Source organism: Anoplolepis gracilipes, chromosome 14 (assembly GCF_047496725.1).
Source record: "Anoplolepis gracilipes chromosome 14, ASM4749672v1, whole genome shotgun sequence".
Lineage (NCBI taxonomy): Eukaryota > Metazoa > Arthropoda > Insecta > Hymenoptera > Formicidae > Anoplolepis > Anoplolepis gracilipes.
Window position 1 is genome coordinate 7,095,345 of NC_132983.1, and position 27,767 is coordinate 7,123,111.

At 27.9% G+C, this 27,767-nt stretch overlaps 4 protein-coding genes across 10 annotated transcripts in view; 2 read left to right on the top strand and 2 right to left on the bottom strand.

The window, feature by feature from the left end:
- Traf4 (TNF receptor associated factor 4) overlaps positions 1-14,250 on the bottom strand; it is a 37,692-nt gene extending 23,442 nt beyond the window's left edge. The window contains exons 1-3 of one of the 5 annotated variants that reach the window (XM_072905844.1): positions 13,990-14,248; positions 13,510-13,564; positions 4,476-4,652 (exon numbers count right to left, since the gene is read on the bottom strand). In XM_072905844.1, coding sequence (XP_072761945.1) covers positions 4,476-4,652; positions 13,510-13,512 — 180 coding nt within the window. In that variant the 5' untranslated portion in view covers positions 13,513-13,564; positions 13,990-14,248. Of the gene's footprint in view, positions 1-4,475; positions 4,994-13,509 lie in introns of those variants that run through there. The other 4 variants (XM_072905847.1, XM_072905843.1, XM_072905846.1 and 1 more) reach the window with 4 other exon arrangements.
- On the top strand, positions 4,083-12,133 carry LOC140673149 (uncharacterized). Its single transcript, XM_072905850.1, has 3 exons — positions 4,083-4,220; positions 4,985-5,183; positions 11,693-12,133. Exons 1-3 carry the CDS (start codon positions 4,130-4,132, stop codon positions 11,799-11,801), a joined length of 399 nt encoding a protein of 132 aa, XP_072761951.1. The 5' UTR covers positions 4,083-4,129; the 3' UTR covers positions 11,802-12,133.
- Positions 14,251-20,205: 5,955 nt separating the features above from the next.
- Positions 20,206-22,586, top strand: Cycc (cyclin C). Its single transcript, XM_072905947.1, has 5 exons — positions 20,206-20,605; positions 20,689-20,795; positions 21,442-21,648; positions 21,738-21,989; positions 22,074-22,586. Exons 1-5 carry the CDS (start codon positions 20,574-20,576, stop codon positions 22,274-22,276), a joined length of 801 nt encoding a protein of 266 aa, XP_072762048.1. The 5' UTR covers positions 20,206-20,573; the 3' UTR covers positions 22,277-22,586.
- A 418-nt stretch (positions 22,587-23,004) lies between these two features.
- On the bottom strand, positions 23,005-27,291 carry Mrn (general transcription factor IIH subunit 4 marionette). 3 transcript variants are annotated; one of them, XM_072905946.1, is made up of 8 exons: positions 27,198-27,291; positions 26,292-26,603; positions 25,002-25,126; positions 24,572-24,777; positions 24,138-24,311; positions 23,651-23,737; positions 23,353-23,568; positions 23,005-23,246 (listed from the first exon to the last, which is right to left on the bottom strand). In XM_072905946.1, the coding sequence occupies exons 2-8, from the start codon at positions 26,407-26,409 to the stop codon at positions 23,165-23,167; spliced, it is 1,008 nt and encodes a 335-aa protein (XP_072762047.1). In that variant the 5' UTR covers positions 26,410-26,603; positions 27,198-27,291; the 3' UTR covers positions 23,005-23,164. The 3 variants fall into 3 exon arrangements, with proteins under 3 accessions (XP_072762047.1, XP_072762046.1, XP_072762045.1); XM_072905945.1 differs by having other exon boundaries at positions 27,173-27,257; XM_072905944.1 differs by having other exon boundaries at positions 26,292-27,261.
- Between the last annotated feature and the right edge of the window lie 476 nt (positions 27,292-27,767).

Sequence of the window (27,767 nt, forward strand, 5' to 3'; positions counted from 1 at the left end):
TTAAGAAAAAATGAAAACATTATAACCGTACCCAAGTAGCACATATTCGTTTCAAAAACGTTTCACAAATGTTCCTGCGAAACGTTTTAGAACCGGCTTTTGGAAACGTTTCTGATTGGTTAAAATGTCCACTTAAAAAACGTTAAGGGAAACGTCATTTTCTAACAAAAAAAAAAAGTTTAAGAAACTGTCAAAATACGGTTTTTTTTTCTTTATTTGTGAAATATTTGTTTATTCACAGATTCAATAAAATAATGCATATATGGATATATTCCATCTATTTTCATCATGTTCTGAATCTCTTGTCGAGATTACATTAGGAGTCAAACTGACAAAAAAGACATACTTTAAATTATACTTTTAGTACCTGTTCTTTTAGACTTTATATACATGTTAGGAAAACTTGAATACGAGTTATAGTTAAGTCTTAACACGCCACGTCGGCGGCAAATAAAGGAACACGTATATTATAAAATAAATCTTTTTTGTCTTGTCGAGAAGATGATCAAAAAGACATCTTTTCGACTAAAATTAATTATGACTTTTAGAAGACATCTTTTAGATATCTTTTAAAAGATGACTTTTTTTGTAGGTAGAAAGATCCTTTTAAACATCTTTTAGCCTTGTCAGAAAGATAACTTAAAAAAGACATCTCTTCGTCATCTTTTAGTTTTCTGTGCTATCTGGGGGTCGTCTTAATAAGTACAGTCTTAATAATGTGTATATATATAATTTTGAATTAAAAAATTAATTTTTATTCTATTTATAGAAACGTAAAAAATACATTTCTTAAACCATGATTTTAAAAATGTTTCTGTTGAAACGTTTCTTATTGGTGCTTGACGGTTAAAAAATATTGGATACGTTTAGAAAACGTTTATAAAACGAACATGTGCTACCTGCGGTATTAAGAAGCATGCTGCTTAGCATCTCGAAGCTGGTATCACTGACTGACAAAGTGTAGTTAGTATTTTGAGCGTTCCAGTTTACCTTCGTAAATTGGCTGTGTTCAGCAGAACTTCAGCGTTTAGTAAGTATTTAATGATTCTTTAATATGATTGTATTTTACCTTTGATTTCCTGTTGGATTTAAATGTAAGAACATTAAAGAATTAAAATCGTGTACTATAAAGGCTAAATTCTGCTGAATGCAACCATTATCTTAGATAGTATTTATCTTAGATAATAATTATCTTGTTAGAGAATAATTTAAGGCAGATAACGCATTTCTCCATCTAAGATAAATATTAATCTCATTATGTGAATAAAAATAAGGCAATTACTTCATCAAAATTATACTATAACAGTATAATTTATATAAATTATCAAGTTCGTGAAAAGAAGTTTATACGAGATAATTCTTACTATGATATTTTTATGAAAAAATCTTTCTTAGTTGTACTAATGTAAAAATAATTTCAAGAACATCGTATGTAAATTGAACAAAATCAAGGTCAATTTATATCGTACAAAAAAATAACGATTATCTAATGTTATTAAACGACAAAAATTCTAAAATATAAAATACATGTATTTTAGTATTAAATATAGGACGAATACGAATAAAGTTCCCGTATTATACAGGGTGAGAAAAAAATATAGAAACCCTGAAAAATCTCGAAAAATATAAATTTTACAAAAAAATGTTTCAGACAAAAGTTGTATGGTTTCAAGAGAGACATAAGATGATGTCATTGATTTGATCTTGAATAATCCCTTGAATGTCACGTAAAGGTTTCTTTAAATTTTTTAAATGAAATACCCTATTTTTAATTGCATATTCTTATATAGTTTACTTTAAGAGCTTTCCAAAACACTATAATGAAACTTCTTTTGATTAAGAATTTCCTGAGATATTTTAAAGTTTGTCATGATACTTTTTAATATAAAATATGAAATAAATTTTAAAAAATGAATAGATCTTGCCTTAGATAATCGGACTCTTCCTCGATCTTGTCTTAGATTCCTTTTCTGTAAAACTTATATTTTTCAAGGTTTTTCAGGGTTTCCATACTTTTTCTTCACCTTGTATATTTCTCTTCATAGTGGGTTGCTGCGGAGCGTAACGTTCTTGTTCACGAACAGTACGAAGCATGGAGAAGTTTATGTCATGGAATGCGCTACGATGGAACAATGCGCGATGAAAAAACACACACGTACATAAAACCGCGTTGCTTCCGGCGTGTAGCCCAACCGGAGAATGCTTTCGTGGGAAAAGAGAGAAAGAGAGAGACAAAAGAAGCAAAATTTTTATAATATTACACTTAATAATTACTTACGTACACACACTCGTAAATATTTTACATTATCTCACATTCCCGGAGTAGAGTAAACAACAGAAGAATTAAGGAATTACGTGCAGTGCGACACGTTCTTGAATTCTAAACCCGTATGTGCAGTTGAACAAAGTATCCGAGTCGATATAGCAGGTTGAATGCATTAGTTTGGGAATTGGAATGAAATAAATATGAGATTTCTTTTTCCCTTCTTTACTTTCCTTAAACTACTTTTTACAAAAGAAGTATGGAAGTGTTCGATTTTAATGAACATTGGATATGTTGTATAGTCTAGGTCAAAAGAAACAAAAATAACATTCTCGATAAAAAATCAGTTTTTATATTCCTGAATACCAATAAAAGATTTTAAAAAATTCAAATAAAAGTTTTACGTGTACTTTATGAAAATTTTTTATAATAAAATCTAATTATACTTTCAAGCACACTAAATAGAGGGGGCAGGGGGAGAAAAAGATTGAAAAACATGACATTTTCGAAAAATCTGATTGTACTGTTATAAAGTACATTAAAAAGTTATAAAACTTTTATGTAAAACTTCTTTTTATATCTTTTACGATTTTCACAGTATTCACTCAGAAATATAAAATATATAATATAAAAATTAATTTTTTTCAAGAAAATATTTTATCCTTTTAACGGCCGTATCAGTACATAAAAAATACATACATGTTTCTTATTTTGACATAAACTATAACATATCTAAATCTCATTAAAATCATTTTTAAATATATATATAAAAAAGTACTTCGCTTAGGATTCAATAAAAGAATTTTGAGTGAGATTCTTAATAGAAAAATGTAGATTTTTTAAATATGTGATTTTCTTTCAAAGAAAGAATGGCTATTTTAAAAATTATAACTTTCAATTTGTAATTTAATAAACATCCTGCTGTTGGACATGGAGAAAATAAAAAAAAAATCATTAATAATAACAAATACAAAACTTGAAAATTATTAATTGCAAGTTGCCTGTTATTTTTTTCAAATTATTTTAGGTTCTCTACTGTCGTAGAGAAAATCGATATAATATGAAAAATTTGAGAAAGAACTTTTATTTCAGTTTTCAAATGATTTTTTTTTAGACATAACATGAATTACTTTTATGTCATCTAAATATTTAAAAGAATATATGAAAAAAGAGAAAAAGAAAATTACATACAAAATTGAAACCTTAAAAGATTGTATATATTAATGCTGTATTTGCTAATATAACAGTTAAGTTCGATTTAATTTTCTCTTTCCACAATCGAGTATTCGAAAATTTCATTAAGTAAACCATGAAATATATTCGATTAATATTAAACGATCAAATATTTCGCATCAATTGTCGATTTACATCGGCGAATGATAGTGCGAACACGTGTGAATTGGGGAAGAGCTGCGCAATAAGAGAGAATGAGAAGTCGAATGACTTCGGAAGCGGTCGAGGCCATCTGTTACGCTCGTTTCCCACGCTTCCGCTGCCTTACAGCTAGGCATTTTATTCCAATCCCCGGCACCGGGCATGTTCACGCACGAAATTCCACGAATCATATGAATATGAAGAAAGGCCCTGTCCTGTGTGGAGTTCGCGCAGCATCTAGCGACATATTGAAATGCGGCGACTGTCAAGACGAGTCGTTTGCGTCTGGAATTCTTACGTACCCGTTTCAACAGGAAAAAATCAACAGTTTTTCTTCATGGAATCATGATAAACTTTTATTCTGATTTCAAGACTACCGTTTCCAATGCTGTATAGTTACACATTTCCTTTTTCTTCCATTCGCGATTTGCTATTATAATGTCAGGATGACGATCAGGAAAACAGAATTCTATATAACGGAATAACGGACGAATGTTTGGTATTATTATTATTATCAAGAGACACGGTAGTGTAGTTCATGCACAGCAACAGCGAGGCATTCCGTATATCTATACGCAAGTCGGTTAGTTAAGAGTATTTTAGATTATCGGACCTCAATAATGGTTAAACCAAATTATGATATCTCGATTGTGTAATGTTTTGTGTATGTACAAATAATGTAGAAATAAGTCTACTCCAAATTATATATAAAAAAAAAAAATAAAAATATAAATTATATATTATTCCATTAAAAATACTAGCTTTGCGTTAAAAAATTAAATTAAAAGTTAAGAAAAATGAGAAAACGAAACAAAAAGAAAAAACAAATATATCTAACCTCGTCAGTAATTAAGATAGGCGCTTTGTCCATCGTGTCGTTGATTGGGCTGGGCGGTGACGTGGGGCTAGCACTAGGGCTTACGTGAAAAATCTTGGATTCTTTCACAGGTCTTTGAGGTGACACTCTTGCTGGGAAACTTAGAGTCTTGGTCCACTGTGACAGACCGCGCACCATCTTTAAAATTAAATACACTAATGTCACGTAAAAAAATCGAGATGTCTGATTTCGTCACTGATACTATTCACATATGAATTTTGTGGGGCACAGGAAAGGCAAATTCGTTACTGTTCCTTCTTCTCTTATTGGGTATTTACAAACTCGTAACCTTTTTTTGCGATTGTTTTTTTCAAAAAAACTTTTATAACTTTTTTGAGAATCGTTTTTAACTCCAACTAAATTTTCACACCCGTAATACTCGAAACAACTATCAAATTATGTGACATTCGAGCAGTGAAAAGTCTGATTAACCGATCTTTAAATCAGAAACACATTCGATAATGCGACAGAGCTCTCTAATGGATTGACATGCAGGCTGCGACTAGTTCTGCAGTTCCTCTGGACCGAGGATCATGGTGTCGATGGGAACGATAGTGGTGGTGGTTATACTGATGGTGGAGGAGGAAGAGGAAGAGGCGGTGAAAAGAAGGAGAAAAAGGGGAAAGAAACGGTTGTGAGCCAGAAGAGTGACCGGGAGAAACTCGTAAGGTAAAGAATAGTGCACAACATAACACAAATGTAATTTTGCAAGATTTTCGCTATCTATTATATATATTCCAGTTGTAATATCTCATAACTCTATAAAATTTTTTGCAAAAAAAAAACAACAAGATATCAAATGACGAAACTGATTATGAACAAGCGATATATTTTGTAAATTAAAATTTAATATGATTCAAAGATCAGTTATGTTAATATTGATGTAAATTTCTTTTTTTTCAAATTAATTTAGTTAATTTTATTTTATTATGAATTTATTTCTTTTTAAGATTAGAAATGTAAAAAGATAAGATTAAGATATTGATGAAGTTAATCTTTAGATTCTGCTCTTTTTTATTTTAAAAGAATATAATTGAGAAGAGAACTGCCGAGAAGCTAAAAAGAAAGACAAATCATTAATGAAAGAATATATGTACATGTGTAAAATGAAAATGTTTTTCTTTTTAAAAGAGTTATTTAAATGAGTAATTTGGACTCTACAACAAACTTGTTAAAATCGTCTCACAATGTAATTACAAGATGATATATTTAACTTTATTGCAAAGCTGAGAATTGTCGAAATATCTACATGAATTAATGTTTGTATAATTTTCACGATTTGCAATCGTATCAAATATCAAAAAACTATCAGCGTAAAAGCATATATGAAGAAATCATACGACTGAACTCGATTTCGTCTTTCGACATCGGTACATCGTTTTTAGGATACAAAGAACTTATCGACAATCTGATCAAGAAAAGAGACAAACACATGTTGCCAACTGCAAGTTTGTAATATAGTGTATGGAGAAGGGGAATAACGACATTGCCGGAACTATATAACCGCGATATGCTCGTGCATTCAACTGTACGCAGACCGGATCTAACCAGCTACGGCCTTCTTCGACCTTCCCCCCACCGATAATCAGCTATGGGATAAAGTCTCTCGAATCAGTTCTCCTGACCGGTGACCGACCATACAGCTTCATATTATTTCAAATCTTAATATGTTCCAATAATCGCAAAAAAACGATTTACGTCGCCTCGTGTTATGCCTCGAACCCGTTGAATGAGTAAATAAATAAGTGACAATAATGACTTAATGAATGTTCACCGCTCATTGAATCACTTTAACTTTAAATTGTAATAGATGTTGGCGCAATTATTCTATTGTTTAATATTTTTGATCGTTTAATTTTTTATTGATTCTAAATTTATTGAAAATTTCAACATTTTTAATTTCTTAACAAACATAAAAATTAAATAAAATAAATAATAAATCTGTATTTTTATATTTTAAAATCTAGAAGAACGAAGGTGTTTCTATATTATAGTTTTCAAATTATAATAGTTAACAAAAAATGACATCAAAAAATAAAAAGTAAGAAAGAAATGAAATAAAAACGAAACAATAATATAAAATTGATTTTTAATTTATAAGTAGATGTATGCAAAAATTTTAGTTTTTTCTTCATAAATTTTCTTTATATTCATAATATATAAAATACAATTCAATTGTCAAAATATCCAATATTTTTTGCAATTTCTTGATAAAATTTCAGATTCCTTCATGAAAAAAAGATATTAGAAGATAATAAAATCATTGATTTACTTTCGTATCTCTTTATCAGCTACATCTCGAAAACGTTGTCCAGCTAAAAAGTGCATTGATTGGAATAAATAATCCGAAGACGCCAAGTCGAGTGAGAGGAAAATTTTATAGCCAAAATTAAAAACAATTTTTTTGTAGCAAGAATAATATATGTCCTAGCGTCATGCAATAAAATGATCTAATTTCCTTATTTAGTAAATGGTTTTTTTTTGTTCCATTTCGTCAACCAAATGATTCAATTGACAGCTATAACCGCGCCAGAAATCGTTTCACAAATTTTCATTTGATAATGCTAGCAAATTATTGGTCTTCAATCTTTACGACGTTCCAAAGCGTGATCCGTCACTGACATCAAAATCACCGGTTTAAAATGTAGAAATTAATATTTACACTTATTGTGTGTGAGACAAATCTTCATCAAGAACAGAGCAAATTAATTCACATACTTTAACAATGTTTTTCCTTTGTTTGACTAATTGCAGTATTGAAAAATGCAGCTTTTTGTCACTGATCAAGCGTCCGTGGTAGCGGCGTGACGTCAAGTTTAAAAAAAATTCATATAAAATAAAGAAACAACTTTATGGACATCGTCGCGCCGCTGCCGTATAGCTTATCCGGAATTTTTATGTAATGTAAGTTTCGATTAAGATTTCTCAAAAACTATAGTCGTATTCAAAAATTTAACAGCATTTTTCTTATATAATGTCAACTCAAGCTTTCAATTGCAACCAATTTGAAAATGATTAGTGCAGTCAATCTTGAGAACTCGAAATCTCATACCCGAAAAGTACATTTTTATCATAAAGAATTTTAAGATTCAGATCACACGTACGCACACATCTAAAGCGAGTTTGTCCATAAAGGTGCATTTGTAACAGTTATATATGATCATTCGTTTGATTGATTGTGAGTGTGCAAATATATGTATTTTAAGAGCTAAATTATATATCATTATTGATAAAAGCATAATAAATATAAATCAACTATAATTAACTAAATAAATAAATAATAAATAATTAATAATAAATATAATCCTTCTCTAAAAAACGCATGTCTCGCTGTCTCGTTGTGAAGTGCGTTATACGACTTGCTTCATTTGTGTCGTCTGCAACTGTCAAATTATCATGTTTTGACAGTTCGTGTGACGATTTATAATAAATATAATAAATAAATAAATAAATAATAAATAATAATAAATTTAATAAATAAATATAATTCACAAAAAATCTTTACAAAAGAAAAAAAATACGTCAAGTTAAAATCAATTATACGGCTCAAAAATAAATGAGATCACTATAGACAATACGCCAAGTGTTAAAGGTATATCAATTTTCGCAAAGCATTATTTGATATAAAATTTATCGTAGTTTGAAACAGAATATGTTACAAAATTACTTGTATTAATATGAGAACATTATATATGTATATGCGTGTGTGTATATATATATATATATTACACACTTCGAGTACTTACTAGTCTCGAATTAGAAAAATTGCTATGCATCCATTCATTTTTCAATTATTATTCATTTCACTAGATAGATCCAGTACTCAAAGAATTAAAACTAAACGTGACGAACAAAAACTTGGCATGCCCATGGTCGAAGCATTAAAAACTGATGTGCATTGAACTGTATATATGTATTAGCAAATTTAAGTATATGTAAATAGAATTATCTTAAATTACCTTTATAATACAAATAAAATTAATTAAAAATATAGCATAGCTTTAGTAAAATATAAACTATAAACAACTTACGATTTTAGAAAATTATTTTAAAATATAATAAAAATAAAGAATTATCTTGAATTATCAGTAAAATATAAATAAAATTAATTAGAAATTATTGCTGTAGCATAAAACGTATAAAATGTAAAAGATTATTATAAATTTAATATTTATTATTAATTTTAATATTTATTGTGATTCTAAAAATTTTTATTTTAAGAATGACAAGTTCAAATAAAATATAAAGAAAGTATAAAAATATAAGGAAAGAATATCGTAAATTATGGATTATTGGTACAATATATATATATATATATATATATATATACAATACGTTTTTAAAATAATTTTTTAAACTCGTAATTAATTTGCTTACATTTTTACTTTTTATGCTAAGGCAATGTTGTATTTTTAATTACTTTTACTTATTTTATATATATATATATATATATAAAATAAGTAAAAGTAATTAAAAATACAACATTGCCTTAGCATAAAAAGTAAAAATTATTTTAAAAACGTATTGTAAGTCTAATAATAAATAAAGTAGAAGAAAGTAAAATTATTAAAAAAATTTATACCGTCCAATGCTATATTTTTAGACAAAAATATTATTTATTATACTCTACAAATTAATTTTATAGAATCAGTTTTTAATGCCTCGACCCGGGCACGCCAAGTTTTTGTTCGTCACTTTAGTTTTAATTCTTTGAGTACTGGATCTATCTGGTGAAATGAATAATAATTGAAAAATGAATGGATGCATAGCAATTTTTCAATTTCGAGACTAGTAAGTACTCAAAGTGTGTAATATATATACATATATACACACACGCATATATATAATGTTCCCATATTAATACAAATAATTTTGTAACATATTCTGCTTCAAACTACGATCAATTTTACATCAAATGATACTTTGCGAAAATTGATATACCTTTAACACTTGGCGTATTGTCTATAGTGATCTTATATATTTTCGAGCCGTATAATTGATTTTAACTTGACGTATTTTTTTTCTTTTGTAAAGATTTTTTGTGAAGTTGTATTTTCTAAAATTACGTTTATTATTTCATTTCACAGACTTTGATGATTTAACAATTAAAAATTGCAAAACATTGAGAATTTATTTAAATTTTAAATAAAAATTGTATCAAAGCACTGAAAAAAAAGATTAAAACTTTTTAACATATCTACCATTAAATAAATAAATAAATAAATAAATAAATAAATAAATATATATATATATATACATAACAATCCATAAACATTCGTATATAATAGATATTATTAATATATATATACAGGGTGGACCATTTTAATCCATCCAGTCGAATATCTCGAAAACCAAGCCCGGGAGAGAAAAATGTTTCAGACAAAAGTTGTATGGTTTCGAGGGGGCCATAAGATGGTACCATTGGTTTGACCTTAAAAAGTCATTTGAAGGTCACGTGAAGGTCACTTCAAGTTTTTTACATGGAACACCCTATATATTTTTACATATTCTTGTAGATCATCTCGAGATCTTTCCAAAACACTTATAACAAAGTATTTTTCATTAAGTATTTTTTGAGTTATAAGGCTTCAAAGTTACAGTATTTTGACATAAAATACAAGATATCTCGTAAAATATTCATTTTTTTATTATCTTACTCTAATACTTTTATGCACAGAATAATGAGACGAATCAATTGGTGTAAAGAAAACACATAATTATGTTAAAGTAAAAATGTGTAACTTAGTTGCAAATTCAGATTTTTACTTTAACATAATTATGTGTTTTAATTATACCAATTGATTCGTCTCGTTATTCTGTGCATAAAAGTATTAGAGTAAAATAATAAAAAAATGAGTATTTTACGAGATATCTTGTATTTTATGTCAAAATACTGTAACTTTGAAGCCTTATAACTCAAAAAATACTTAATGAAAAATACTTTATCATAAGTGTTTTGGAAAGCTCTCGAGATGAGCTACAAGAATATGTAAAAATATATAGGGTGTTCCATTTAAAAAACTTGCAGTGACCTTCACGTGACCTTCAAATGACTTTTCAAAGTCAAACCAATGGTACCATCTTATGGCCCCCTCGAAACCATACAACTTTTGTCTGAAACATTTTTCTCTCCCGGGCTTGATTTTCGAGATATTCGACTGGATGGATTAAAATAGTCCACCCTGTATATATATATTAATAATATCTATTATATACGAATGTTTATGGATTGTTATTACGTTAACATAAACTTTTTATGAACATAATGCGGACTATATAAATTATTATTATATATTATAAATTATAATGCAAAGAAAGGTTGATTAAATTATAAAATCGTGAATATATCTGATTTTTTGATATTTGATATTAATTATAAAGATATATACATATATATATATATATATATATATATATATATATATATATACATGTAATATTAATAATATTAAAAATGGAAAAATTATGTGTAATAAAAAGATGATATAAATGACGATATCGTATCAAATTTTTACTACACGACAGTAACTCAGTTTCAACGTTTTTAATCAATATAGAGTTTTTGCTTTAAAATTTTTTACTTTGTTTATTGTTAATTTGTTAATGTGTAATTACTTTGTTTATTATTAATTTGTATTATTAATTTGTGGCCGACTAATTTTTTTGTAAAATCCCAGAGGGCACATGTCCCTAAAAGATGACTTAAACATGACTTAAAGACGTCTCATTATTTTTTAGATATCTTTAAGATGTCTTTTAGCCTTTCTGTGCCGTATGGGATGTTTCGTACAAAGATTTTATAACTTTGAAGAGGACATAAGATGATGACATTGATTTGACTTTGGATAATATAAATGCAGAAATAAATAATAAAATAAATAATTATTTGAATTGGTAATTATAATAACGTAGAAGAAGTATTCAATCTTGTTATATCTATTTCAAATTTAAATGCGTAATAAAAGTATTTTTTTAAGCTTATTTAACAATCATTCATCGATGCATCTGTACCTTGTGTCGCATGCATCTGCTCTTAATTGCGCAAGCTAAAGGTGCAATATGAAATTGCCATGTGCGCAAGCAATCTCTGAGATTCGCCAACGCGATCAGATAAATTTTTTTTTGCAAGAAGTAGAGATTTTCGTCGAGTGTACGTCCGTGCACGTTCTACATTCCAGATGGAGCGTTGTTGAAGGGACAAAGGAGGATTTTTCGAAGCGTACTGACGATACAAGAAGCACCTGGCAAGATGATGGGAGGGATCGAACATATGCAGAGGAAAGATAGGACGAAACACACTGTTCGGGGGATAATATTGGGAAGTGTGCAGCTGTCACATACAGCAGCTGCAAACTTCTCTCTCTCTCTCTCTCTCTCTCTCTCTCTCTCTCTCTTTCCCATTCCTTCCCTCCTTTCCACTTTTTTTCCTTCTCCTTCTCCTCTTCCTTTCTCTTTTTCTTCCTGTCTTTCTTTCTCGTTGAACAGCAGCCTTTCTTTTGTACCTTCTGGCTCATGGCTGTACGCCTAATTCTTATCTTGACATTCTGATTCTTTTACAAATTTTTATAAGACTCAATCATAGTAAATCTTGCATATGTCTATTAAAATTTCGTTAGTAGATGCGAAAAACGTGATTTATGTTTTTACATTATTCTTCATCAAATTTGTTAATAACTACTGCAATATGCAATTTTCTGTAAGAACTAATGCAAATGTACAAGTTAATAAATATCCTTTTTAAATAAATCAATAAATATGCTCAGATTGTGAACAGATGTTTAGAAGAAAATAATCTACAAAATTTTTATATATTTTTGTTAATTTTGATATATGACTCATATATCTTTACCAATTTTCAAATTTTAATTATTTATATTTTCTGCATGAAATTATATATTTTTAATAATATTATATTATTTATAATAAGACGTTTATTCATTGATTGCATTACGCATTAGAGGCTAATTAAGTAATCGATGATCATATGGTTCATTTCATGTTATATGAAATACCTCTATCTTTATCTCTTTAACAAATCAAGTACAACTACCAACATTATAAAATAAACACCTTTGCTTCTTTTTAAGGTACAAGGTTTTTCTGCCTGCATTTGTGTTTGTACCAGCTGCCTCTTGTGTTACATATAAAACTCCCTACCCTGCTCTACATCTGCTCTTCTAACACATTTGTATCGTCATTCGATATACTTCTAGGTTATTAGTATATAATAGCACAGCAAAACACAAAGTGATATTTTCATTAATTTCTTATTTATTTATATAATATATTCTATATTATTTTATTCCTCACATATATACTTGCAAAATCATATATATCTTATTAATGTAATGACAGATCTTGTTCTTCTTGTATGTTATTCAGACAAGTATGATTTTTGCATTAATTTACCCTCCCTCTTTTCTAAATATCAAACAATCTAAGTTTGAAATTTCGCGAATTATTAAGAACCAGAATGATAGTGCATCTGTTTCATATAAATAAAATACATAGTACAAAATAATATATATAGTTAATTTATTTAAAAAAGAAAAAGTAGTTTTTTTTCTTAGTTTTATGATTTCTAAGTTTTTCATCAGAAATATATAACTTGCCATAGATTTAAAATAATGTTATCTTCTTTTTAAAGCAAAGAATTGACAAACCAATGTTTCGTCATGTATATATATTTATATTTGGACTTCTGCGGTCACTTATGATTACTTATGCTTGTGTAATCGACGTAAGTATAGTTAGTGGAAGCGCAATGAAAGACATGTGTCGCAAAGTGGCTAAGTGAAAGGAAAGTTTCGCAGCAACTTTGAATAATAGGTAGTGAATATACTTGTTGCTGTATTCCTGAAAGTAATGTCGGGGGGGGGGGAGAGAGAGAGAGAGAGAATAATTTGTTTTCATGTACCATGGTAACTTGATAGATAATTTTATATGCTTTCCACACACAGAATTTCAAATAATTGCATTGATGGCGAGAGCTTACCATTTCAAATATCCGGTTGATTTCATAATAAGTCGACGTTGATACACTCGGTTGTCTGCGTCAAGAACCAAAAACAGACATCGTCGAGTATAAACGAAAAACAATCTTCTTTAATAATCCAATGTCAATCAATCACAATTATATCGCAAATCGGCAATCTTTAATTGTCAATATATGAATATCACGTTCTCATTCTAATCATGTTTGATTAAAAACAAGTTTACATTAACAAAATTAAAAACAAGTCTATTTATTGTTTCCTAAATTTACGTTTAAAAATTTGTTTTTATTCTAATCTTTGAAACTTTTTGCACCAATATGTTAGATCTCAGTTTGACTATCTCTTTCGGAGAAAAACTAAAAGGTAGATTCATAATATCACGTGACTTTGGCTGTGCTGTATTTTTACGGAATATTCGCGAACGTTGGAAATAATTTCGACAAGATCCCGAGGCGGCATTTATAGAGGAACGACATTACCGATGCGTCACTGATACTCCTTCCGTTTCGAGTTCGTCGAACTTAAGTCTATATTGTGAACAGACGAATCTCTTTTTTCGGCGTCTTCTACGATATTGCTAACGTCGTTTATCAAAACTACAAAGTCAACTCGATTCACACAACCTTAGTCAACGATAGCGTAACGTTGACTGCATCACAACTGCGGACGATTGTATTGCCGGATGGAATAAGCATGTGGTATGGTGAAAGATCATGGCCTCACTATACGTGTGCTATATAGACGAACTAAAGTCCCTTAGAATATTATACTTAACAGCAGCGCATACATGACTGTGCCGTGTGTACATATATATACCGTGTGTAGTTGGTTAGGAAGGCAGGTGGCAGTAAACAGGTGAATGTGTTGGTGGAACATAGAAAATGCTGAGAAATGCCAGAGACAGAGAAGCGATACGAAAGCTAATATACGTAGTAATGAAACGTAGTAATGACCCCCAATAAAATTACAGAAAGTAAAAGAATGAAAGTTTGTCAAATCCCCTACAGCACGATATATTGATGGAATATTGCGGGAATATTGTTTTGCAAGATTGGAATATTGCATTCAATATTCCTGAAAGCTTGCCACAATATAGATATGTCCGCTTCAAAACTATATCCTTATAACAGCACACGTGTTCAAAAGATGTTTATAAGAAATCCATAGAATGTTAAAACATATTTTAATATATATTTTAATATCCTGTGGATCTTTTATAAATATCTTTTGAACATGTGTGCTGATAGGGATTGTGCAATATTTCTAATGATGCTAAATATATTTTAAATCATATTGCATATATATGGGAGCTTTCTAGCAAGACATAGTGTCCACAGTGTGAGTGAGACACATTCATGTGTTACACTGTGTCTTGCTGGAGAGCTCCCTATTTTTGTAACATGAATACAATATTTACAAAATATTGCAGAATATTTTTTCTTATTTGCATATAATACTTATTTGTTCGATTTTTAAACAATTGGTTCAATATCTGAACTCCCTCCGTGTTAGAAAAACCCCCTTGTATTAGAAAAATATAATTTAATGTTACTAGTTCTGTTTTTGCGCGGGTTTTAGATGATACTCTCATGAAAAAACTTGAATACGGAATAGATAACGCATAGTGCATAGTCATATATAGCAGTAAACGAACGAACTAGCGAAAAATATGTGATTACGTTATAATATATACAGGGTGTCCCATTTAAAAAAATGCACCTCAATAATTCTTCAACAAAGCATTTTTAGCAAAAAATATTACAGACAAAAGTTGTATGGTTTCGAGGGGGACATTAAGATGATGTCATTGGTTTGACTTTGAATTTTCATTTGAAGGTCATGTGAAGGTCACATCGATTTTTTTAAATGGAACACTCTATATATTATTGTATATGACCAATGAGACAAATCAATTGACGTAATTAAAACACATAATTATCTTTAAGAAAAAATCTGAATTTGTAACTAGCAGTTACACATTTTTACTTTAACATAATTATGTGTTTTAATTACACCAAGTGATTCGTCTCGATATTCTGTGCATAAAAGTATTAGGGTAAGATAATCGAGAAATTAATATTTTACGAGATATCTTGTATTTTATGTCAAAATACTGCAACTTCGAAGCCTTATAACTCGAAAAGTATTTAATGAAAAGACATTTTATTATAGTGTTTCAGAAAGCTCTCGAGATAAGCTACAAGAATATGTAATAATATATAGGGTGTTTCATTTAAAAAAATTGACGTGACCTTTACATGACCTTCAAATGAAAATTTAAGGCCAATGATACCATCTTATGTCCCCCACGAAACCATACAACTTTTGTTTGAAACATTTTTGCTGAAAATGCTTTGTTAAAGAATTATCGAGGTGCGTTTTTAAAAAATGGGACACCCTGTATAATATTTTGCAATATCTGCAATAAAATATTAAATTTAAAATATTTGCATAATATTGCTGCAATATTTTTTGCTATAGAGGAAATTTCATTAAAATAAAATTATAAAAAAGTGCATGTGGCGCAAAATGTGTATCATATAACAGTTAAAAAAAAGTTGTTACGGCGTATACACACTGCTTGTAAAACATTTATTATTAAAAAAGAAAAAATTAAATATTATAGCGACCTACATGTAATCCTTTTTTTTAAGATTCAAAAAATTTATCTGACCTTAACTAAATTAAATTTAATTATGATAAATACGAATGAAAGATCATCAATTCTATCGCCATTTATTGTTAAATATGTTGTAATTAGAATATCCTGAGTTATAATTCCTGCAAAAATCAAATGAGAGACAGCATTAGTTTAGGAAATATAACAAATTAATATTTGACAGTAAAGTTTATGTATGTACATTTTAATAATTTTTCATTTTAACTAAAAAAGTCTGTTTATGACTTTCACGCATGGATGATGGAAAGACTTTGCCCCTTCCTCTATACTCTTCCAGAATTTTAATCTAACCCCAGCTTTTAAATTATAATTTTTAATTAAAATAAGAAATAAGTTGAATTAGATTATTTCGAGGTAAGAGTACAGGAAAAGGGGCAGAGCCCTTCTTCCGCATTCTCACGCATTCTATATATGTATATATCGAATAATATTTTTGAGAGAAATATTTATTTATTAAAATGAAAAAACAAGAAAAAAATAAGTTACATCCCATACAGCACATATCACTGCAATTACATTCTAGCCAACGTTGCAATATTGCAAATTACAATTAAACATTGCAAAGACATTATAGAGATATAAATCCACAAAATATCAGCACAATTATTGCAATATAACATAAAAATATATCGGAAAAATTTCAAAATCAAAATCCTATAATTATATTTTTTTTAAAATAAAACGTATAAGAAAACATATAAAATACGAAAAAGTTGAACTTAAAATAAATGTTTACAATAACATTTATCTAATAATAAGAAGTATTATATTATAAATTTACATATAATAAATTATATATATATATATATATATATATATGTTTATAATTTTTTATCTATTAATAATTATATATACAGGATGACCCATTTTAAACAATACGGTCAATTTTCTCGTAAACTAAGTGAAATATCGAAAAATGGTTCAGACATGTGTTGCATGGTTTCGAAGGGGCTATAAGATGATGCCATTGGTTTGACCTTGGATAATCATTTGAAAGTCACGTGAAGGTCACCTCAATTTTTGTAAATGGCACCACCTATTTTTTTTTATATATTCTTGTAGCTGACCTCGAGAGCTTTCCAAAATACTATAATCAAATGTTTTTTCATTGCGTACTTTTCGAGTTATAAAGCTCAAAAGTTGTAACATTTTGATAAAAATACCAAATATCTCGTAAAATATTCATTTCTCGATTATCTTACCCTAATACTTTTATGCACAGAATAATCAGACGAGTCAATTGGTGTAAAGAAAACACATAGTTATCTTTAAGAAAAAATCTGAATTTGCAACTAGCAGTTACACATTTTTACTTTAACATAATTATGTGTTTTAATTACGCCAATTGATTTGTCTCGTTATTCTGTGCATAAAAGTATTAGGGTAAGATAATCGAAAAATGAATATTTTACGAGATATTTTGTATTTTATGTCAAAATTTTGCAACTTTGAAGTCTTATAATTCGAAAAGTGTTTAATGAAAAAACATTTGATTATAGCGTTTTGGAAAGCTCTCGAGGTCAGCTACAGGAATATGTAGTAAAAAATAGGGAGTGCCATTTAAAAAACTTGAGGTGACCTTCACGTAACCTTCAAATGATTATCCAAGGTCAAACCAATGGCACCATCTTATAGCCCCTTCGAAATCATGCAACACATGTCTGAACCATTTTTCGATATTTCACTTAGTTTATGAGAAAATTGACCGTAATGTTTAAAATGGGCCACCCTGTATATATAATTATTAATAGATAAAAAATTATAAACATATATATATATATACAGAGTTGGGAAAGTTATTTTATTCTTACTTTTTTTACTAACACGACATGTGTTCTGACAAGAATTAGAGACCGAAAGCAGGTTAGAAGTACATGTACTGATCATAATGGCGTCGGCACATGTCAGCGCATGCGCAGAAAGGGTCACCTTAGCGCTAATAGTAGGCGCGTTCCGATATTCACTCTATAATTTATGTCACGTACACTATAGATTTTCAGTACTGGCAGTGAATATCGGAACGCGGCTAGTATCTCCTATTCGCGCTCTTAGTACATAAAATTCGAAGACACTATATAAGCAAAATCTAGGGAGTTAGCAGTCTAATATTATATAGAAGTCTGTGAATACGGCCCATGGCTTTGACTATATAAGTATATGGACTGCTAACGCAAACTTCAGGTTGGATGTCAACAATAAAAGTGCTTACAGCGCTATAAAATATCAACAATAAAACGGCGAACTAAAATATGACGTCATGTTTGTTGCTATCTAAAAAATAAATACTGAAAAATTAAATGAAATAGATACAGGATACGATATAGATGATGACATACCCTTGCATATAATAAATTCTGTATCTGCGCACACAGCCGAATATATTGCAAGTTTCATTGAGAAACAAATATTAAAAAAGATTAAATGTAATACTTGTTGTCAATTATTAAATGAATGTGACGAAATACCATCCTCATTTATAAAAAGAAAGAGTTTCGGCTTTTTGGGACATCCGAGAGTGGATACATTAACAATTTTAACAGCTGCGGAAAAAATATTCAATTTTTTTAGATTAAAAAATGAATTAAAAATTAAGAACGTTATACAAAAAATAATTATACTTACCTTAAGATACATTAATATGTCCAAAATATTTATTATTTTTGATTATCATGTAAAAGATATGGATCTTATGGAAAATCATAAATATTTCATAATTAAGTTAATATTAAGCATTTTTTTAAAGTTAAATTAAGTTATTTTGGCAAAGAAAGTACATTAAATCAGTACAAAACATTCGTGAGGCACACGCTAACGAAAACTGTTATTTTTTCTGATCAATAGGATAAATATATAAAAATTTTATAAAATGTAAAAAATAAAAGAAAAAAATATAATAAATATCATATCTAATAATTTTTTCATATTATATCTAATAAAATTTAAAGTATTATTACTGTTTTTACAATTAATATTACTTTATGATTTGAATCTCCCGGGGTTTTGGTATTTGACCTGTCAATGAATGTTGGCTGAAAGACCTCTCACTTGCTCTAATGGGAAAAGTGGGAGTATTAGCAGTCCATACTTATATCAAAGGCCCATGGTCTAGCCGCGCGAAATGCGCGCTCATTCGCCGATCTTTTTAATTAATATTTTGATAATTATTGTGAAAATCGCAAAATGACCTAATACTTTTTTGTTCAGTTCATTGTACTCTACCCGCTCACGAGCGTTGGCTCGTTAGTTATGAGATACCCTGTATATATATATATATATATATATATATATATATATATATATATATATATATATATATATATACATATATCATCGGTGCTTTAACTCAAATTTAATTATTTTCGTCTCTTTTAGATAAGAATTCTTCAGATAAGATTTCTTTCGTTCTAAGAAACGAAATAAAAGAGTGTAACTCTAATTAAAGTAAATTATGGAACCGACCTTATGTTGCTAAATGGAAAGCACCCATTGTGTATTTCTAGTATAACTAGTAGGGGCACTCTTTGTCGGCACTTTGATCTTTTTGTCTTTAATCACATGGTATTTCGCCATGTTTTTGGACTAATATTCAGTGGCGTATCAATCGTTCAAGGAATCTGCGTTACATTTATGCCGTGAAAGGAATGTATAAAAATTTTATAAATTTTAAAAAATTAAGAAAAAGTTACAAAATTATGTAAAAAATAAAAGAAATAAAAATAATTTATAGTTTTATATATTCACAAATATATTATAGTGTTACCTCTGTGATGCACTCACAAATTTCACACTACCACATATACAACAATTGTCTGATTGGTTCCTTCCAAAAACATGGCGGACGCGCAGAACGGATCGACGCAAACCCCGAAAAAGCTCGGAGTGCCCCTACTAGTTATACTATGTTCATAACTATGCTAGTTATATTAGCATACGCTTATGAACAGTGGCGCCAGCTAGTAATGACGTTTCTTGACTTATCCACGGAGAGTGAGAGTGAGAGATGAGAGTCCTCTAGTCTCCAGTCTTCATGGTATAGAGTATGGAGTATAAATTCTGTTCTTGGTTGTTCTTTCTTGACATTGTTGCTTTATATTTATAATTCGAATAATTGTTTTTATATAGCATTTATTCGTTAAAAATAATTGTAAATTTTATCCTCTTTCTATATCTACACAATTTTCTTTCTATATATATAGAGCAGAAGACATAATTTAGTTCGTTAGTTTATTAAATCTATGCTTCAAGAAAATTCAGAAAGATTCACTGGAAAAAATGAAAATAATTATTAAATCCAAAACAAGATTTAGGACTTTTAACCATTAGCACTGTCTAACGCTTATAAAATTTAAAATTGAATAATTTATAAAATTTATTTATAATAAAATGGCTGGTAATTTCTGGCAGAGTTCACATCAGTAAGTTAATCCTTGTATATTATATATTATATTATAATACATTTTTACAGAGTAGTTTTCACTGTATTTTTTATTTTTAATAGCCAACAGTGGTTATTGGATAAACAAGATTTAATTAGAGAACGTCAACATGATTTATCAATATTAACAGAGGAAGAATATCAGAAAATATTTATTTTCTTTTCTAACAGTAAGTTGAAATGATACAAAGTAAGATATTTATTAGAACAAAAAGCAACTTGTATTTCTATCTTTTTATAATCTTGGTAGATTGTTAAGTTTTTAGATCTGTGTTACACTTTGCTATTGGGTCAAAATATAAATTTGATATATTTTAATAATGTTGACAGATTTCTACATAATTTATGTAACAAGATTACTATTTCTTTCACATGTGTATTAAAGATTGAATAATTTATTGTGCTTACATAGCTATGTGTGAAAGCCATTTTTGTTTGTATTTTAGTTTTTATTTTTTAGTATTCTATATGTAATTATTATATGAATGATACTGTTACGTAGTTATGTAAAGGAAAGTACCTGTAACCTTAAGAGGACAGAATAAAGATACATATATAGCTATGTATGTGTATATGTGTGTGTATATATATGTAAAGGAAAGTACCTGTAACCTTAAGAGGACAGAATAAAGATACATATATAGCTATGTATGTGTATATGTGTGTGTATATATATATATATATATATATATATATATATATATATATATATATATATATATAGAGTATAAATTTATATATTATGTTTCACATTGATTATTATATATATAATATATCTATATATATACATAATTATATATATTCATCTGTTATTAGTGATACAAATGTTAGGTGAACAATTAAAATTGAGGCAACAAGTGATAGCTACTGCAACAGTTTATTTTAAAAGGTTTTATGCTCGCAATAGCTTAAAATGTATAGATCCTTTATTACTAGCTCCTACAGCAGTCTTTTTGGCATCAAAAGTAGAAGAGTTTGGAGTAATTTCTAATACTAGATTAATAACAACAATGGGAACTGTAGGTAAGTTCTATGGATATATTATATTTACCATTACAGTTTATTGATGATTCATTATACTAATGAAGTCATTTTATTGTTTCTTTTTTCAGTTAAGAACAAATTTAGTTATGCATATTCACAAGAATTTCCATATCGTACAAATCATATTTTAGAATGTGAATTTTATCTTTTGGAACATTTGGATTGTTGTTTAATAGTATATCAACCATATCGTCCCTTGTTAACATTAATTCAAGATGTGGGACCAGATGATCAATTACTTACTCTTGCGTGGCGTATTATTAATGACAGTTTAAGAACAGATGTATGTTTATTATATCCACCTTATCAAATAGCTATTGGTAAGCAATAATATTATTTTTACAATCTACTGTATTACAAAGAGAAATTTTATTTATATTTAACAATTTATATTTATTTTATAGGTTGTCTGCAGATAGCTTGTGTAATATTGCAGAAAGATCTTAAATCGTGGTTTGCAGAATTAAATGCAGATATGGAAAAAATTCAAGAAATAGCACGATATATAATTAATCTATATGAATTGTGGAAAAGATATGATGAAAAGAACGAGATTCAAGGTTTACTGGCTAAAATGCCAAAACCAAAAGCAGCACCGCAACGTTGACATCAAGTCCCCTGTTCGCCAAATGTTTGGGATTCATGCTAATATACAGTTAATACTACTTCAATTGAAAATGTTTTTCGTATAAATATCACTATTAAACGTGCATAGAGTTGACAACGAATATTGTCCTACATTTATATCTGCAGTAGACACTTTTTTTAAATTTAAAACTATATTTTAAACTATGACAAATAACAATGCTTTACTTAATATTCGTATATTTAGCCTTAATATAGCACATGGCGAAAAGTTATGAAACATTACATCCAATTATGGTTGAATTTCATTAAATTTTCTTGAATGTCTGATATATCTAAGGGATTATCAATTTATACTTCGATGACATGTCCACTTTCAGTATCAGTAATATTGAATGATGACACTGTAAATATATTGATTTCTTTTTGCATGACAAATGCTAATTCGAAACATGTTATATCAAGAACTATCTAAGTATATATTTATTAGAAAAATTTTATGTTGAATTCTTTCCAATACAAAATTCATTTATTACAATGTACAAAATTGCAACAAGTTTATTGATTCAAATTATCAAATTTTAAGTAATTCTTTGTCATACAAATTTCATGATTGGTAGGAATATACAAAATACAAACAATATTATACAAGTACATATAAAAATTTACTTTATTAATTCGTTACATGGTAATTGTATTATCAAACGATCATATGACCTGAGAAAAGTTTTGGTATTGATTAAAAAAAAAATTATTTCTTCAATCTATTAGAGTGAGAAAATAAAAAAAGAATTTTTTTTCACTTTCCAGTTTTTTTAGGCACTTTTTTGAGAATGTTTTTTTGCCATTTAAAAAACATAATAATAACGCATATAGAATGCTTACAACTATAAATTTTATTAATACAATATTAACTTGAACCCTTTGAATATCGCTTCCAAAACTTCTTTACATCATCATGACCAGCTTTGGTGACTACCATAGTTCTCTTCCTACAAGATAAAAATACAGTGTGACTCAATTGTGATATTTGATGTGACATAATAAACTGAATTTATATTTTTTAAAGTATTTGGATCTTATAAAATAATAATTCACCTTTCACTTTGCCAGATTAATACTCCTGTAGAAAGTGCATGATCTCTAAGAACCTCAAAATCAGTTTGTGAGAGAAATTGACTGTATAAAACACCTTCACTGAATGAAAATCTATTCCTCTCATTTTCCCACAGTTTAATTTGATCTACAATAGTAGGGGGTAATATAGGTGGTCCCCTTTCTATCATTTTATTGTGCACATGTTGTTGTAAATAACTATAGATATATATATATAAAACAATAGAAAATATTTTATTATTTTTGGTATATATATTGAAATAAAATATTTTCATCATACCCTATTATTTGAGAAGCAGTTATCCCACTTTTTAATGCTTGTCTTACAGAATCCCTTGTTAATATTGACACAATCATATTTGGAAGTCTATAATATAATCATATTTTATATATATATATATATATATATATATACACAAGTAACTGTTATTTTTATAATTTAAAAATTTTACTACACATTATTATTATTATTTGTTTTTTACGAGTGTTTTTTAAGAAACAAAATTTAGATTAAAGAATTATGATAAGCTTTTGCCATAAAAATGATTATGTGCAAGATATAATTAAAAATTGCAAAAAATAGTTTAATAAAGATAATAATTTTATAAGGCTCTTAAATAAAATCAATAACGCAAGAAGAACGCAATACGATATCAATAGATATTTAAATGTATATTAAAGAAAAATAATTTAAGTTTTATGTTCAACAGTTGTAATAATTTATAAATGCATGTATATATGTATCTATATATATGTAACACACATACCTATATAACATTTCGCAGAAAAGTCCAAGTAATGCGACTTGTAAGTTAGAGTTTGTATAAGCATACACTCGATAATTTGTCTCCACAACTATATATCCTTCCTTATTTGTATCTTTGGCTAAAGGTTTATTTTCACCAGTAGCAATGTTTAATGCTAATCGAGTAGGATAAAATCTTGCAACAAATATACAATTATAAGTAATAATAATAAAAAAAGATGCAAGCTTCAGAACAAAATAATATTTTATCATTAGTTTTTTAAATCTATGTAGTTTTCCTCAAAATTTATGTAATATTTAATTATATTTTATTGTAAAAATTCTGATTTGAATTGAAATAGATTTAGTAATTATTAAATTATTTTTATTTAAATTTTTAATAAAATTTATTACAATATCAAGAAAACATTTCCACTAGAACAGACATATATTTACCTTCCTGCTTTGCGTTTTCGTTGATATACAAGTCCAAATTCTCTCAAATGTTGTAAAAAAGTCAAAAGTCCTTCGGACATACCTTCAGTACTATAATCTTTACCAAGAGTGGAAAAATTTAATTGAAACAAGAAGGTGAGGCAATCTACTAAATCAAGACCACGTGCCTCAATTGTGTCAAGATATTGCAGAATAAAGTACCATACCTTAAGCAAAATATTTACAATGTATTAATTAACAAGTACTTGTGCAATTTTAAGTTAAGATTAATATTGTTATGTGTAAGTATATAATAATAATTATAAAAATTAGAAATAGTTATATAAATTCTACAATATATTTCTAAATAATATACGTATATTTACACATACATATATATACACATATGTATATAAATTGTATAAGAATTGATATAAGAATTAATAATTACTTGTGAAGCTGTATCTAAAAGAAGAAATTGAAAACCTGCTTGTGTTATAATTGGACTTCCATCAGCTTCATCTCTTTTCATTAAACCAGCATGTAAAAGAATTCGTACAGCATCAGCAGATATACCTGTTGTTAAAAAATTTAAATACGTTAGATATATTAGTAGTTGCAATTTTTCTGTATTAATATAAAATATATGTTTGTATAAAAAGCATAATTAAAGAGTTACATACTTTAAAGGCACAAATTATATTTAAAAAACAAAATATTTAATGCATATATATTATATAAACATATATAGATATATATATATATATACAGGGTGTCCCAGAGCACTTGTGCCAACGCTCGTGAGCAGGTAGGGCACAGTAAACTGAGCAAAAAAGTCTTATACCATTTTGCGATTTTCGCAATAATTATTGAAATATTAATTAAAAACGCTTAGCAAACAATATTATACATATCTACAAGATGTCCAGTAATAATCGCCCTGATTCTCTAGGGCAGATAGAGCAGGTCAAACTGAACATAAAAGTCCTGTATCATTTTGCGATTAGCGCAATAATTATTAAACTATTAAGTAAAAACGCTCAGGGTATGCTGAGCGCTATATGCGGCGCGCGCTTATATATTACTGTGTCCTACCTGCTTATAAGCATTGGCACAAGTGCTCTGGGACACTCTGTATATTTATATATATTTTCTTTACACATAATACAATTTAAGTAAAATTGTCAACATAAAATTTCAAGTTTTTTCCTATATACAAAAAAATCATAAATTTATATGCTAAATATTTTTTATCAAAGATTAAAACAAAATAAATTTTATAAAACCTTTTATATCTTGCATATAAAGATAATAATATGTTTAAGTAAAAGAATTTTCTGCAATAGGAAATAAAAATTTTATAGTTATCATTACTTCTATAATATTATGTATCTTTATATATCTAATATTTTTAAAAAGATGTAATTTAAATTTAATTTTTATTTTAATTTAATATTAAGGTCATAAACATTTTTTATAATATAATCTTTAAAAAAATATTACAGTTAGCTCTAAAATAATTAATTTTTTTCTAAATTTATTCATTCTTTCATAAATTAATGTCAATTAATAATTCTTAAATAATTATATTATCTTATTTAAAAAAAATTTTTTTTTTTAAATAAGATAATATAATTTTTAAAGTTTATAAAATATCCTTATCCTCCCAATAAAATATAAAATTTTATTATATTTAAATCATATAATTAATTAATTAATAAAAATTTAGGAGATATCTTACCCTCCTGCTGTTGAGAACCAACCATATAGTGTAAAACACATTCCCATCTTTCTAACGCATAAGAATCTAAGAAAGCCACATCTCGTGGTTTACTGTCAGTTTCCAGCTGATTAGACATAGTCCAAGGTTTACCACCTCCTAGAAGTACAATCTTCAAATTTTTCTTGAAGATATTGTTTAGAATCCAACCTGGTAGCCCACCAGGTATGGATGCCTCTTTCCATACAAATAGATCGTTCAAGACTTGCACTACTTTCTGATGTTCTTCGAAGTAGAGTTTTGAACACCATGATGCTATAACTGCTTGTGGCACTGGTTGTTCGACAAATAACAGTCTCATTACATAATGTTTAGCAATTACAGGTAACTCGCGGTATACGGCCAAACATATAGGCTGTTTATGATACAATTTATTCAGAGTATCAGGAGAACGCGATTTTAAATACTCATAAAGGTTTTTGCAAGTTATTTGTTGTAAGCTATTCGGCCGTAATAAGTTCTTACCGCCCGGTGTATTAGACATGTTGTAATTGTCACGAATAAGTTGCAATTTTAATGTGAAAGCAATCTTTAATGCGATAACATTGCAATTTTATTTATATATATATATATATATATATATATATATATATACATTTCATTAAATGTTTAATACATAATTGTATGTAACAGTTGTTCCAAACACAAAGTTTATAAGACAAATAGTTTGTTGCTTATAAAAAAATAATATATTTAAAATTGTCTCTGTACTCATTATACGCAGCTCGTTTCATTATACACGGCTTATATTTATTACCAAAGAATAATAAATAAATAACACTTCTCAAAACAGCAATAGAGAAACGTATCAATTAGTGATCCAAAATATATTAATATCTTACATCACAGAACATATACTAATCTTACATCTCACATCTCACATGCATTTATAGTTTATAGTTTACAGTGTTGATCATAGACTATATACTAGTAAAAGTACTAAACTCAAAGAGTAAAAAGAAACTCTTTGACTAAACTACAGTTATACAGTAACGCAACTCTGACAATTTTAGCGTACCAAGCGTACCTAAAAATGAACTGCACATGCGCGGACTTGGTAGGTAACCAATCATAGTAGAGTTATCTACTATCCTCTGTCTTAGTTCCTCTCTATTTACGCTTTCCCTCAATCTTATGGATATATCCATATAATCATATCTAATTTGTCTTTAAATAATCTTATAAGAAGTTATTCTCTTACACATATATAGGATGATGAATCTACGAATCTGAAATATTCTGTTACTTTTGAGAATACAAAAAATTTCTAAAATAAAAAATATTTGTTTTAAACAAATAAATAATATAACAATAATTTTTTTCTTAAGATAAAAATGTTTGTTATTGTATTATATTTATTCGTTTAAAACAAATATTGTTTTTTAGAATTTTTTGCATTCTGAAAAGTAACGGAGATTTGGATTCGTAGATTCTTCA

Coding starts and splice junctions, on each gene's coding strand:
- LOC140673149 (XM_072905850.1), top strand. CDS start 4,130: ATGTTTGGTATTATTATTATTATCAAGAGACACGGTAGTGTAGTTCAT. Junction 4,221..4,984: donor GTATATCTATACGCAAGTCG/GTTAGTTAAGAG, acceptor ATAATGCGACAG/AGCTCTCTAATGGATTGACA. Junction 5,184..11,692: donor GACCGGGAGAAACTCGTAAG/GTAAAGAATAGT, acceptor TCTACATTCCAG/ATGGAGCGTTGTTGAAGGGA.
- Cycc (XM_072905947.1), top strand. CDS start 20,574: ATGGCTGGTAATTTCTGGCAGAGTTCACATCA. Junction 20,606..20,688: donor TTCTGGCAGAGTTCACATCA/GTAAGTTAATCC, acceptor TATTTTTAATAG/CCAACAGTGGTTATTGGATA. Junction 21,990..22,073: donor ACCTTATCAAATAGCTATTG/GTAAGCAATAAT, acceptor TTTATTTTATAG/GTTGTCTGCAGATAGCTTGT.
- Mrn (XM_072905944.1), bottom strand. CDS start 26,814: ATGTCTAATACACCGGGCGGTAAGAACTTATTACGGCCGAATAGCTTA. Junction 24,778..25,001: donor TTTTAGATACAGCTTCACAA/GTAATTATTAAT, acceptor ATTTTGCTTAAG/GTATGGTACTTTATTCTGCA. Junction 23,247..23,352: donor TTAATCTGGCAAAGTGAAAG/GTGAATTATTAT, acceptor TTTATCTTGTAG/GAAGAGAACTATGGTAGTCA.